The sequence below is a fragment of the Sipha flava genome, unplaced genomic scaffold (assembly GCF_003268045.1).
Source record: "Sipha flava isolate LNK unplaced genomic scaffold, YSA_version1 553_pilon_pilon, whole genome shotgun sequence".
In the NCBI taxonomy this organism is placed as follows: Eukaryota; Metazoa; Arthropoda; class Insecta; order Hemiptera; family Aphididae; genus Sipha; species Sipha flava.
In genome coordinates this window covers 241,191-256,561 of record NW_020273536.1, presented here as the reverse complement: position 1 = coordinate 256,561, position 15,371 = coordinate 241,191, and the positions used below count along the sequence as shown (strand labels likewise).

The following is a 15,371-nucleotide window of genomic DNA, read 5'->3' as shown; positions in this document are numbered from 1 at the left end:
GAAATTATGTAAACATCGAAACAATAAAATAATCAAGCGTAAAAATTTTATTTTTCAGGCAGTTATCACCAAAGAAAAAAAAAATGAACATAACAAAATGGAGTAAAGAAAATCTTAAAAGTGAGTTGGTCACCTTGTTTGCTAAAAAAGAGTTGGTCACAATCACGGTCTTATCTTCTAAAACCATGGTCTCAACATAGACAGAATACTATGTCATAATATGTACCATAGTTAGGGGTACGGTTTAAGATACTGTATAAAACGTGGTTGAGGGCAATAAGTACAAATGGTACCGCAACAAATTAGATAATAGCTATAATAACTATGGCATATATATATATATATATATAATACTGGAATCATTTGGTCAATAGTTAATACTGTGACGATCTTTGCAGTTATGTTAAATATTAAATATTATTGAATAATGTGGAATTCTATTTATCAGTGTTATTTATATTTGTACACAAATAATTATTAATTTTTTATTATTATTTCAAATTCAGATATAAATTCTTTTTCTTTTTCATATCTTAGTATTGACTATTGACATTAAATTTGTGTTATAATTAAGTAATAAACGTCTTAATGATATTATAGAACAACCGTTAAAGTTATCGTACAGTTTTAAACAAACTATTAATTAATCCGTTTGTTATATATTATAATAAAATATGGATTTATAAGATTTCTGTTATACATTTACATTAAAGTTGAATAGAGTTTTTTATTTTATTAATTTTATGATATTACAAACGTGTTGATATTGAAAGACTATGGAGGGCAATCGAGATGAAGCTTCTCGCTGCATTGAATTGACGAAATTATATATTAAAAAAAAAGATTTGGATAATGCATGGAAATTTTCAGTTAAAGCTCATAAATTATTTCCATCAAATGAGACAAGACGTGAGTTCAGATTTATTTATAAAATAACAAAAGAAATTGTTTAATGAATTATTAATATTCCTATCATAATCGTGTGTAAACTTTATTCTTAGGGTGTGTGGCTAATCAAATATGACCCTACTCCACAAAGATATGAATGGTCCTAAAATTAATATACATCTTATTGCATAATAGTTGTAAAGTGTAAAAGTTGTAAGGATTTATAAAAATCTGATAAATATTTAAAAAATCACTATCTACTAAACAATCTCTTAATTTTAAAATGTTAATGTTTGTAGAACGTCATATAGATTATGTTTTTAGAACATTTCTGTTTCATTTTTATGTCTTTATTTTTTTTATGTACGCCTTACTATAGTGTACCATATATATATAATTTATGTTTATTTATAAAATAATTAAATGTATTTTTAGGTTTAATGTTAAAATTGAAGTCTAAGTTAAGAAATCAAAAGTGTCGGACAATGAAGAAAAATCAATCTATGTCTGGTTTGTGAAAAATAAATAATTAATTTTAATTACATATTACTTTATTTTATTTTAATTATTAAAAGATGGTTCTGATGAATCTTATAATGGCGATCATTCTAACTCATCATCAAGTGATGGTTTTACACGACAATCATCAAATCAGCCAAAAAAAAGCTATAAATCAAGTTGGTTGAATAATTTATAAATGTATTATTTATGTAGAGATGTTCATTTTAAAAATTATTTATGAATTTTTATTAGTTACTATTTATTTTTAATTATTTTTGTTGATTTATTCAACGAACATGTATTCGTTAAAACAATTAGTTTTAAATATACAATAAAATAGAATAGAATATATTTTTGAAGCAATAAAATTAATCCAAAAATTGTAAACTTAGCTTAAATAAAAATATTGATGCATTTTTGGTAAAATAGGTATATAGTTTTTTTTTCCTTTGTTAAACACATTTCAGCTAAGCAATTAGGTAAAAAATAATAAATAATTAATTTACAAAATTATAGCTTTTGAAGAAATTAAATAAACTGAAACTATGTTTATTCATGTTGAATTAATGTGTAAATAATGCGAATATGATTTTTTTTTCTTTACTTTCAACTTTTTTATGATTTAATTTATTAAAATTTTCAATATCAAAATTGATGTGGTAGCATATTGTGCTGATCATTACATTCTTATCTTACACCAATATGTCCAAAATTCTCTATGAATATTGTCTGATATTGCATATTTTTTCGTTTAATATTTGTTTTATTTATTACTATGAAAAAAAGTACCGAATGTCAATATTTTATTGAATTTTTAAATATTAGAATTTTAGAAATTAGACTTATGGAAATTTAGAATTTTTAATAATTCAACAAAAAAAAAAAAAATCTAATATTTATATAATTTTTTTTTTTTTTTTATCAGGTACTGCTTATTCATATGAAATGTTTAAAGAAATTAATAAAGATGAATCTTATAATTGTCTTGAAAAAGCAGAACAATGTATAAAAAGGAAAGAGTACGGAATGGCAGAAAAATATGTGCTGAAATCAAAAAAACTTTTTGCCACAACTAGAGCTGATGGTAATTATTATTGTTGAGAAAAAAATTTAAAATATTAATATTATTAACATTTGATAGACATTGTAGTACATAGTATGTTAAACCTCATGTATTCTTTTAATTTTCCCTAATCAGTTATTTTTTTTTTTAGTTATTAATGAGATTTCAATAGTATTATGTTAAATAATATAAAAAAAATTAATAAAGTGAATAAAAAAATATATTAAAATAATTTTAATATTAGTAAATATTTGCTACAATATTTATAAAAAAATTTAAATTAAAAACCTTCTTTAGAACTTCTTCAAGAACTTAAAAAAATACAAGAGGACAACAAGCCTAAATATACAGAAGAACAAGCAAATGTTGTCAGAAAGTAAGTGTTTTCTAGTTATAAGAGGTTGTTTAATTGTTATGTTATTTGATTTATAAATATTAAAATTATAATCATACATGCAAATATGTATAAAATTAACTCACTTTTCAGTATTTTTTATTTGTTAATTCTGGATTTTCTTTTTAAATATCCACGTTCACCCAAACCACTCAGAATTTTCAGGATTTCCAAAATTTAAAATGTTGAGTATTTTAAGTCTAATAATTAATATAAATTTGTTGATTTTCATTCTAGTACTCTCACAAAAAAAAAAAAAAAAAAATCGAGCGAATGTGCAATATTAAAAGCTACTGCTATTTTAATTTCTTTTACTATTTAAGTCAGCAATAATTTAATAATTTGTGACTGATATGTATTGGTATACATTACAGAAATTCTTCATTCGATATGTTTTATATATATATATATGTATCCTTCAATTTTTTTCATATTATACATTTATATTATGATGTGTTTTTAGAGTAAAAAATAGTGAAAATTATTATACAATGTTGGATATAAAATATACTGCAACTGTTCCTGAAATAAAAAAAGCATATAAAAAATTAGCGTTGTTATTACATCCAGATAAAAATCCAGCTCCTGGTTCTGGAGAAGTATTTATTGGTAAGAATTAATTAAACATTTATTATTTCATTTGAATGTAAATTATTTTATTTTTTTATGTTTATCAGTTGTTAGTAATGCTGTTGATACATTAAGTGATTGTAAAAAACGTAGAACGTATGATTTAAGTATAAGGAAACCATCTATTTCTACATCTAGTTATACTAGAAATAATTGTTGTAAGTAGTATGCTAAATTTTATATTTTAATAAAAAGAGAAATTTCCAAATATTAATTTAATTTATTATATTTTTAGTTTATAACCGCTACGAACCACCATATGGTGCACATAGAAACCCATATAAATTTTATCAAAGACCTTGTGATTCTTCTGATGAATTTGAAGATACTGAATATGTTTCTGAAACTGAAGATACCTTTGATTATTATGAATCATTTGAATGAATATTAATTAATGTAATAAAACTAAAATAAAAAGATACAGAAAGAAATGGCTCATACTAGTTTGGTTTAATGTTAAAAATATAATTTATTTGTTGAGTCCTAGAAAGAAAGAATAGTTTTTTTTCTATTTTAACATACTTAGGACTGTTTGTAACTCATCATCCAATAATTAAAGGTATGATTAAAAATAGATAGTACATTTAATTTAATATTATATGGTTTAATATGTAAATTATGAATTTTTGTATTTAATTTACATAATATTGTTTGTTAGAATACTTATAAAGTATAATGACAATAATAGTTTGATTAAAATTTATAACAATCAAATTCTACAAATTTATTTTTCCTAATAATTTTTTTGTCATTTTTTGTTTAAGTAATATCGCCTAATTAATAAACAGTTTCTTCTTCTTTTCACTAGAATTTTCTTTTTAAACAACAGTTTGAAAAAATTTACGAAATTTAAATAAATTAATAAATATTTGGGTGAGTAGTAATCACGTGAATATATAATTATTATTGTTGAAAATTTACATTCGGAAAATAATTTTGTTGAGAAACTTTACTTCAGGATGTTTATAATTTTCAAATAATTTATCTGTTAACTTCCTTAATGGTTTGTTCGTTGATTCATTCTGGGTGAATACTTATAAAATAATAAGTAAATTAATTTCCAATTTTGTGAAGTAATAAGAATTTTTGTCCAAAAAAATTACTCAAAATTATTTTATTAACATTACCACTATTTAAGTCTAGACATTTCACCATTAACAAACCATGAAATCAGTAACCTTTAATACTTATATATGATTAGTGAGTGTGTGTTCATCCTCTAAAAAATCAAGAGGTATGCATGCATTTATGTAGTATAATGTATGAATATATGCTTTTAATGTATTTGAAATATGCATCAATAAAAATTAACGAAAAGTAAATGTATAATTATTTATTTATGATTTCTATTAAAAATGTATAACATTAAATGAAAAGTTCTTAAAATTATGTGAAATTAAAAACTGTTGTTGAACTCTTTGTTAATTTGAAAAATGTGCATATCAAAATATTAGAAACAACTAAGTATTAAAAAATCTGAAAACTTATCAAACAAATGGGCAAGTATCCTGTCTGCATAACTTTCTCATTTTGGATAAATAATCATCATACAGTTCGGAATATTTAACTTAATATATTAAAAAAAAACCTCAAATATGTATTAAAAGAAGAGTAAATATAAAAATATGATAACTATAGTAAAAATAATAAATAAACAAAATTAAATTAGTTATTTAAATTATTCTAGTAATAAATCACATATCTATCTTCAAAAAATAATTTGGATTTTATAGAAAAATATGATAAATGCATTAATATCTGCTCATTTATGATCAAATTGTGAGTTGTGTAAGTTGTGTAAATTGCTACTTCAACATTTTATTTAATGATTTCACTGAAAATAAGTATAAAAATTAGTAAGAAACACTGTACTTATAGAATATATTAAACAAACTATAATAGAAGCATAGTAGTTGTATGTATTAAACTTGTAAAAAATTTGAAATGTTCCGTTCACATGAAATAGATTAGTGTTTCATATTTTTTTTTTATTTTTTTTTTTTTTTAATAAACTGAAATAAGCTTTTCTTTTTAATTAGTTACACATCATATTTGGATAATAAATTTTATTATTTCCATTCATTATCAATTTAAAACAGTTATTATTTTCCGGTGGCTATATATCTTTGTTCTTAGAGGGTGGGGTCAGATTTCGAATTTACAGATGCTGTGGGTTTCAACCCTCCTGTTAACGGTGTCTTCTTGAATTAATATTAATTTATTTGAAAAAAAAAAGTGTATATTTCTGTTAATAATTTTGTATATTATACAATAATTATATATTTATTTTAAGTATTTGACTGTATAATGTTATTTAGTGTATAACAATATTGTTTAAATTGTTATACCAAAATTTAAGGGTAAAATCATGATATAATCAAATTACAAAAACTGAAATTTATATAACTTTAATTTTTTTTTTCAACTGTTATCCTTTCAGGTACAAATCATGATTTAATTTTGCTATTATTCTAATTTATAAATTGTATTAATTTTGATTTATAAAATATCCTGAAACAATTTCTAGAACTACTTCATCTTCAGTAAACATAATAAAATTTGTATTTGAACATGATTATTAATTATTATAAAATTTTTGGTGATTTAACAACTTTTATAATAACATTTTTTTTTTACTTGTTTGTTTTTCATAGATCTTAGAGTGATTGTTAATTATTTTCATGGAATTGAAAACTATTGCTGAAATTTAATCATTAATAATATATACATGTTTTTAAATTAAATTTATTAAATATAAGATAATGTAAGATACAATTCCCTTAAAAAATAAATAAAAATATGTCACTCATGATTTTATATAGCACCTATACAGTATAGAGACTTGAGACAATGTAACATGTCTTCTTTGAGTTTTTTTTAGTTAGTTAATATATCAGTGTATTATATATTAATAGTTAGTTATAAAATAATTTGTTATTAAATATTGTGTACTAATGTTGGTTAGTCTCATGAAAGATAACCATATTTATTATAGATTTGGGAATAAAAATTATTAATGTAATTAATACACCTATTATTATTAACCTTTATGTGTATATTTTGCTATAATTTAAATATATCGAACTGTTGTCAGTTAAATGTTTATATATATTTTACATTTTGATTTATTATTTTATTTTTAAATCTCATTTTTTAGTAACTTATTCCTAAATTATGAAATATTTTTTGGCTATGTTAACATAACTTTTAGCATAATTTAGTCAAATTTAGTTTTTGCCTACCTGTAAAAGGCAGCTAAAAGAGACTGAATGTGAACAGCAGCTTATCCAGTGGTGGATGTAGGTCGAGGCCAAACAGGCTGGTACAGCTGCATATCAAATAGCTGTAGATGGTACTGAAAGTTATCTCAAAGACTACAGTACTGCAATATGGTAGGAGATGAGAAACTACCATATAACAAATCTAGTATTTACAAACTCAATGTAAAAAATTCTGGATACAAAATAGTTTCCCATATGGATGTCCAGGTGGAGACTATCTAGAAAGACACAAAGTGAAGTTACAAAAAAAATTGGTATCTGGAATATAAGATTTCTTGGATGATGTGGGCAATTTGAAAATCTTAAACTGGAAATGATTGACTGAATATTGTCATAAAGTCATAGTGAAAGAATATGACCTGAATGTAGAGATTTTTAGAGTGATGAATATAGATTTGTGCACATAGGTTCAAATGATTCATACACTGGAGTAGATTTCCTGATGGATATACAATGTGGTAAAATAAATTCCTATCTAATAATTATTCAAATATTTATACCAACCACAATGCATGATGTCAATGATGTTGAAGAAGTGTACGGTATATTAATGAAGTTTTAAATATGATAGAATTTGGAGAAAACGTCAATATTTTAGGTATTTAGAATGTGTCAGCAAGAGAACAAAACGATGGATATATAGTAAGAAATTTCGGACTAGGAAAAATAAACGAAAGAGACGAAAAACTCAAACAATTTTTGCTTGTGCTAGCAAACATCTTGTTCAAGAATCATAAACAAAGAAGATATATTTAGAAAGCTCCTGGAGGTATCAAATTAATAACATTATGAAAAAACAAAAATTTAGAAACCAAATTAGGTAAAGTAAATCATATTGCGGAGCAGATATACCAATCATAATCTCTTCATGATATTAGAATTAAAATATTAAAGCATTATAAAGAAAAAAAAGTATAAAGTAATAGAATTTAAAAAAACTAAAAAACGATAAACAAAAATGGAATAATAATAAGAAATGTAAAAACTCACTTATACCACAATACCATAATGTAATATAGTAGAAGCCATGGGCGTCGAAAGTAGGGTGCAAGGGGTGAACTTAAACACCTCTGGATTTAAACAAAAATAATAAAATTAAAAAATGTAGGATGGATGCTATTATTATCATTATCGGATTTTCTAGTAGCAAACATTACTTTTTAGCCATCCAAAAAAACGAAAATAATTTTTGTATTGTCATACAATTGGAAAACGTATTTAACTAAAATAATTTAAGCATTATTTATGGTGTAACATTCAGTAGTAAAAGACGAAGCGAGAGCGATAAGTTTATCAGAAAAAGAAATATTGTGCGTGGGGATAAAAAAGAAAAAGCCACATGAATTAGTATACACGGAACCATCAGTGAAAACGTGTTGGGAACTAAGATAATTGGACAGCATTTAATCATTGAATAGAGATTCATCCGGGATTTTAGGAAGACGTAATAATTACTTAGGTGTGTAAGAAAGAAAATTAGAAGCGACAATGATAACTGGTACAAACAAAAGTGCAACGTATGAAGTGTCATAAAATTGTAGATGGAAACTTGAACTGTAGATCACAGGGAGAAGAATTAGAAAGTCCATGTTATTTTGATTTTTCGTCGTTATCAATGTTATGGCTCTTTATTGTCTGAATGGATGTAGGTACATACAACAAAACAGCGATACTTATGTATGCTTATTGTTCAGTTTTAGTGTGCGTAAATTTGTAAGGTGTTTTGTTATAGAATTTCAAGTCCACTATGTAGAGGCAGACAACTTTGAATTTTTCCGCATCCGAAATACATTTTGTAAGTTATATTCCATGGTGTTCAAAAATGTATTAATCTGTGTTATAATGTACACTTTCCTGCTTAATTCATTTTAAATAGGTACCTATTTTATAATAATTTTTTCTTAAATTTGATTTGATATTATAAAACCAATGATTAAAGTAAATAGGGTACACCATTCTACTCGTACCTATAACAGTGGCGGCTCGTGATGTTCAAATGAATTGTGTGTAATTTAGTAATTATAATGTAAATGTCCATTTATAAAACAAAAAAAATATATTATCATACGTTTTTTTATTGTCTTCATTTTTTTTCTTTTTTGTACAAATTATTTTATTTTATTTCTGCGCTATTTAGTAAATCGATTTACGCTCGAATTATGCATATAGACATTTAGTATATTATATTTATTTATATATTACCCTTTTATGTATATATTTATATTCATGGGCGTAGTCAAGGATGGGGGTTTAACTCCTCGTGGACTCTATACAATTATAAATATTTATTTTTTTTACATACACATATTTTTATTTTTTATGAATGTGGACACGATTTTTCTTAATAAAATTGATCCTATCAACAACATCAGGGATGGTTTTCGATAGCAAATGTTATATTAGTTCATTTTATATTTCTCAATCGTTTTCCCAATAATAATTATTGCGGAAAACAGATGAAAAATTGCAAAAAAACGACACCATTTACGGAATGTTGAAATGTAGGTAAAAATTTGAATGAAAATTGCTTCACTAATTCAATTTTAGTAATTTTTTTAGTTTCTAATTCTTCCATTTTTTTTTTTTTCAATTGTTATTATATTCCTTGAGCACTGACTTCGTAACACTATATAAGTATCAATTTGTATATTTTTTAAAATATCTATAGAATTAAAAATATTAAGGTGAGAAGAATTAAACGAACTATTTAATATCCATGGGAAAATTCGCTATTGTTATTCGTGCGTAATGTCCATGATAAATATTCTGACCATATTTCTGGTGGAAATTCAGCGTTAATTTTTATATAAGAATCTAATATATAGTCTTCTACAGTAAGCTACTACTGTAAAATTTAGCAAATAGAGAACCGGATATATTCTTTTGATACAAGTCGTTATTACACCTGTACACCTAAACTCGAGCCGCTACTGACCTTTGGAAATAAAATCTTACAAACACCATAGCATGTAAACAAAAAAACTTGACCAACAATTTTTTAAAGTATACTATTGTATATTATCAGACACTTTCTCAAGTCTAATATGAACTTGTCATACCGTTTACTTTCATACAAAAATCTTCTCCAACCAATATGGTCATACGGAATTGCCCTTTAGGATTCTGCTAAACCGTCAAATCTTAGAACTATTCAAGCGTTCTAATCCATATGCCTCCGCATGCACACCAAAGTCCCTTAGTTTGTCACAAATGCCACTCTACATAAAGACCTCAAAGTCCCATCCATCAACCAGACAGCAGCCACTTATTACCAAAGACTCCACTCCTAATTGTAAGGTTACCCAAACCAACTAATATTTCAACTACACTCAAAATCTCTTCCAGGCTACCCTACCCGACGTCTAAATCGCAATTGGTCCAGAGACCTCTAATATTGACTAAAAAAATGTAAGATTCATATAAAGGTAGCTCTACTGTGAGCTTCCCTTTTCATCGTCCCATCATTGTCATTCCTCCCTCAAATTTAATTATTGTAGCCTTAATGTAGATTTTAAATTTTCTATAAACTTTATAAAAAAAAAAAAAAAGATATGAGAGGGAGGAAAAGACAAAAATAATAGAATCGTAGGCAGATTTTGTTCTGATGACGGCATTAAAATTTTTTAAAAGACTTGAACTATGTTAGTCCCAACCCGCTGTATTTCGAAGAAATTTAGGCCAGCCAGAAATTATACCTTTTAGGAACTGAAAATTTGGGATCTAGATTTAGAACTAAGTAGATGACGGAAGATGATGTATGATATTGTATGATTTAATTTTCTAGTACTAAATGAGAGTAATCCGAAATTAGTTTACAGTTAAATATCTACTTTCTTTCTTTTTAGTATTCGACCTTTAAGGTTGGTTTTGCAATTGGATAATGCTCTCTACTCTGCTCTGTTCTTAGCTAGCTTTTTTAGTTCGATGTAACTTATTATCCCTGTCTCGGAGATAATTTGACTGACAAATTAAGTTCTCGGACGTCTTTGGTCCCTTTTACTTTCAATTATCCTTTCTATTATTCTATGGGTTAGTTCATTTCCGTTGTTTATAAGTCAGAGGCGTATTTGGGGGGGGGCGATCGCTCCCCCCTGAAAACGTATTTAAGGAATTTTTTCAATGTGGATAGTTTTGTAACGAAATCAAATTACGCGTGGCTATGAATACTGAATTGGGCTTTTTGTCGGGTCCATATTTAGTGAAAAATCAAATAAAACACAAGCGTAACTTTCAAAACTCAGACAGGTGTTAAAAAATAACTACACAAAAGTCGATTCTAAGTGAATCTGACATAAGATTAAAAAAAAAAAAAAACAAATATTAGGATTCACCCAATTTAAATATTACCAAAATTTGACTTGTACATTTTGAGCCTGAATTAAAGAAAAATTTTGAGTTGCCCCCCCTCCCACCTAGAAGTAAGTCTAAATATGCCCCTGTTATAAGTCCTAAATAGGGGTTAAATAATCCAGATTGGAGTAGAATCCCTAGAGTTATTGTGGTATTATTTTTCTCATACCTTAATTTTACATTCTGTGTAAAAAGAGTAACAAAATGGTTTTACAGACATTTTCTTTAATTAAATTTATGAATGAAATAAACTCCAAATGTTACGCAGCGATATATATTTTTTTTTTTTAACAAGAAATTGAAAGAATCGATAGTTGCGGACAGGCTTTTCTAATTTTTAAACTTAATAATATCATTCCTTTTATTACTAGGCATTTAATCTATAAATATATATAAACATAAATTTCACTTTTATGAACACTTAAATGATACTATCATTTATTTATCATTTAAAATAATTTATTAATTATCAATGATTATACCGTAAGTGTTTAAAAAAACTATTTAATATAATAATTCTCCACGGGTAAAATAAAATTAAAATCAAATATATCATAAATGTTAATTATTAATTCCACCAATCCACAGCAAACATACATATCTCTATGTATATAAAAATGAATTGCTGTTCGTTAGTCTCGCTAAAACTCGAGAACGGCCGGTCCGTTTTGTCTAATTCTTTTTGTATAATATTCCTTGAAGTACGAAGATGGTTCTTATGGAAAAAACATTTTAAAATATTGCCTCAAAAAGTTTAAAAACAACATTTTTTATATTCCCATACAAAAGATTAAAAAAAAGTAAAATTAAAAGTCAATTAGAACTATTAACATATAAAATGGATTTAATTGTTAAACATTGTGTGTTTACATTACGTATGAGGACACACTGCTGGATTTATTCTGTAGTGGCAGAAACATAGATTGCCGCATACACACTTTTTGATTTGGTTGATTGAAAATATTAGGTCAAATAAAATTGATGAATTCATATCAGCTGAAATTCCTAATAAACAAGTAGATCCTGGCTTGCATGAGGTATATATCAAAAACATGATACATGGTGCATGTGAAACACTTAATCAAAATATACCGTGTATGGTAGATGGTAAATGTTCAAAGCGCTATCCACGAACATAAACATCGAAAACAATTACTGGAAATAATGGTTTTCCACTCTATCGTCGGCGATCACTAGCAGAGAATGGAAGATTGACAATTGTTAAAATAATTCAACAAGCTTTAAATAGATAATTGCTGGATTGTTCCATATTCACCGATGGATTTGGTGCAGAGAATTCGAATGATGGAGTAATCCAATACCAAATGGGTCGTTATGGTAGCAGTCATGAAGCATTTTGGCGAATTTTTTTTTTTTCTAATTCATGAAAGACACCCCACAGTTATTCACTTAGTCGTGCACTTAGAAAATGGACAGAGAGTATAGAGATGTATTTTATAGCTCAGAATGCAGTAGGTGCAGAGAGCTCACCAGCCACCATCTATTACCTTAACCATTTTTTTTCGAGACGTGCCAAAATAATAATTTCGCACAAAAACTGTTATATTCTGAAATGCCAAAATATTATACTTGGAATCAATCAAAAAAAGAAATTTATGCGAAGAAAACAAGGAAAACCAGTTCTAGGTTACCCAGGTGTATATTCAATCGATGCAATAGGTCGAATTTATTCCGTTCATCCAAACAACGATGAATGTTTTCATTTACGACTGCTATTAGTTAATGTACGTGGCCCAACATCATTCCAACATTTACGAACAATTCATGGTGAATTTTACGGATCTTACAGAGAAGCCTGTCATCATTTGCAACTGTTAGAAAACGATGCACATTGAGATCAAACTCTCAATGATGCTGTAATTTCATCACAAGCTCATCAAATACATTGTTTTCCATTATCATATGTACATGCTTCCTATCAAAACCAATTGATATGTGAATAAAATTCTAAGATGATATGTGTGACGATATTTTATTTAATATACGCAATAGAACAGGGAATCTGAATTTACAAATAAGTGAAGAAATTTACGATCAGGCATTGATTTCTATTGAGGATATGTGCTTGATGATGTCAAACAAGTTATTATATCGATTGAGGATGGCTGTGCCCAATCGCCCAATGCATAATGCTTTTCATCATGAATCACAATGTGAAAAATTGTATGATCTCAATATTTTGAAAGAATCGATTCAAATAAATCTTTCACTATTGAACGAAGAACAAAAGTATGTATTTGATACTCTTGTGAAAGTAATAAATGATGGAACTGGAAGGATTTACTTCTTGTACGCTTCTGGTGGTATAGGAAAAACTTTTTTGATTACTTTTATATTGGCAAAAATTCGCTCGAAAATTGAAATTGCTCTAGCTCTTGCTTCATCAGGCATCGCAGCAACTTTGCTTGAAGGAGCTCGAACAGCCCATTCAGCTTTAAAACTGCCATTGGATAGGCAAAGCAACAAAACTACAACCTGCAACATTTCCAAAAATTCGGCAATGGCAAAGTTTTTGCAGCAATATGAACTAATAGTGTGGGATGAATGCACGATGGCGCATAAAAAATCTTTAGAGGCTTTAGATAGAACGCTAAAAGATTTACGGAACAACCAAAACTAATTTGGTGGCGCAATAATTTCATTATCAGGAGACTTTTGCCAAACATTACCAGTGGTTCCACGTTCAACGCAGCTGATGAACTGAATGCATGTTTAAAATCCTCCAATTTGTGAAAAAATGTCAAGGTATTACCTACATTTAAACTAGAATATTCGTGTCATGTTGCAAAATGATCAATCTGGAGACATATTCTTTAAACAGATCATTGATATTGGTAATGGAAAATTCCCTATAGATGTGTATTTGATGTAGTATGAAAATCACAATTTCAATTTCCATTCGACCATTCCACGTTTTCAAAAGTATTTCATCAGTCGTCATCGCGGTTATAGATAGTCTTATCTATACTAATGTACTGATAAATTGATAATGTCTGCCGGGACAGGAGCGTCTAAACACAGGAATGCACCTTATGCATTCTGCGCATGTGCGTAATTTATTCACCACAATCATGTTAGGTTGTTATCAATATATTAAATCAAATTACTATAATACGATAATATTATAATATGAGTTTTGAATCAAACTATTAAAAATTTGAACATACTAATTACGTATTTTACACTTTTTTTTGTGCTTCGACCATTTCAGAAATATATCATTATACATACCAGATACATTTGAAAAAAAAAAAATCAAAATACCAATAACTATCTAATATGTTAAGATGGGTTTTAATAATGTTTATTTATATCTACATTTACCCAATTACCTATTTGAACATTTCATAAACCAGACTTTATCAAAATGTATAACACAAAGGCTATTTACTAAATGTTTTATTGAGTATTAACAAAACAATTCACAAACATCTTAAACATAAAAATTCAATATTATCTAATATGTATATTAACAGTGCTCGACTTGAGGGGGGGCGCAGGCGGACGGAGTACCCCAACTAATTTTCAGAAATTTTAGCGCCCCTCTACTATTATTACGCTATAATCATAACGCTCAGCCAGTTTTGGGGACGTCCTTTTTTTTTTTAAAGTAAATAGAGTCCCCCTTCTTTAATTTTGCCAAGTCGAGAACTGTATATAAATGACATTATCTTAATAGTAAGTACAAGTATGAATAATTAAAATCAACTAGTGTAGTGTGCCGAGTTGTGAGTTCAACACCGTTGCACAGTATTAGGATGTAAGGATTTTAGAGTTAGATTAATAACTTTATCAAGAATACTTATAACGGAATTACTAATATTTTACTTAACACTCTTTAATATAACATCAACATAGACAAAGTAAATGATAGTAACAAATATAAGCAGAGCGTATATACTGGATACATTTGGTTGCTAATGCTCTTTTACAACTTTTTCCTATTCGAGATTTTGCGATTCGCACGTGGTTCATATTACTTCTGTTAATTTGCTAATGGTTATAATTGTAAATTGTAATTACGTAGTAACTATAAAATACATATGAAAAAATATAATGTATACATAGTACATTATACTAGAGTTGAAACTAAACATCTCAATAATATACTACTACAAAAAAAAAATTATAACGAAACTGAACATTATTATTTAACAACTAAAATAAAATGACAATATATTATTTATATAGAAAGTACGTAGTTAAATTTTGAATAGTTTGATTCATAACTCATATTATTATC

At 26.6% G+C, this 15,371-nt stretch overlaps 1 protein-coding gene across 2 annotated transcripts; it reads left to right on the top strand.

Moving 5' to 3' along the window:
- Nucleotides 1-524: 524 nt before the first annotated feature.
- LOC112691055 (dnaJ homolog subfamily B member 14-like) lies at nucleotides 525-4,068 on the top strand. Of its 2 annotated transcripts, XM_025565182.1 has the most exons (8): nucleotides 529-909; nucleotides 1,324-1,398; nucleotides 1,464-1,565; nucleotides 2,315-2,473; nucleotides 2,750-2,828; nucleotides 3,310-3,455; nucleotides 3,524-3,634; nucleotides 3,712-4,067. In XM_025565182.1, the coding sequence occupies exons 1-8, from the start codon at nucleotides 777-779 to the stop codon at nucleotides 3,858-3,860; spliced, it is 954 nt and encodes a 317-aa protein (XP_025420967.1). In that variant the 5' UTR covers nucleotides 529-776; the 3' UTR covers nucleotides 3,861-4,067. The 2 variants fall into 2 exon arrangements, with proteins under 2 accessions (XP_025420968.1, XP_025420967.1); XM_025565183.1 differs by lacking the exon at nucleotides 1,464-1,565 and having other exon boundaries at nucleotides 525-909; nucleotides 3,712-4,068.
- The last annotated feature ends 11,303 nt before the right edge of the window (nucleotides 4,069-15,371 follow it).

Bases quoted from the DNA above. Each gene is read 5' to 3' on its own strand.
- LOC112691055 (XM_025565182.1), top strand. From the start codon at position 777: ATGGAGGGCAATCGAGATGAAGCTTCTCGCTGCATTGAATTGACGAAA. The intron at 1,566-2,314 runs GTTGGTTGAATA...TTTTTTTATCAG, and splicing joins AAAAAAAAGCTATAAATCAA to GTACTGCTTATTCATATGAA. The intron at 2,829-3,309 runs GTAAGTGTTTTC...ATGTGTTTTTAG, and splicing joins CAAGCAAATGTTGTCAGAAA to AGTAAAAAATAGTGAAAATT.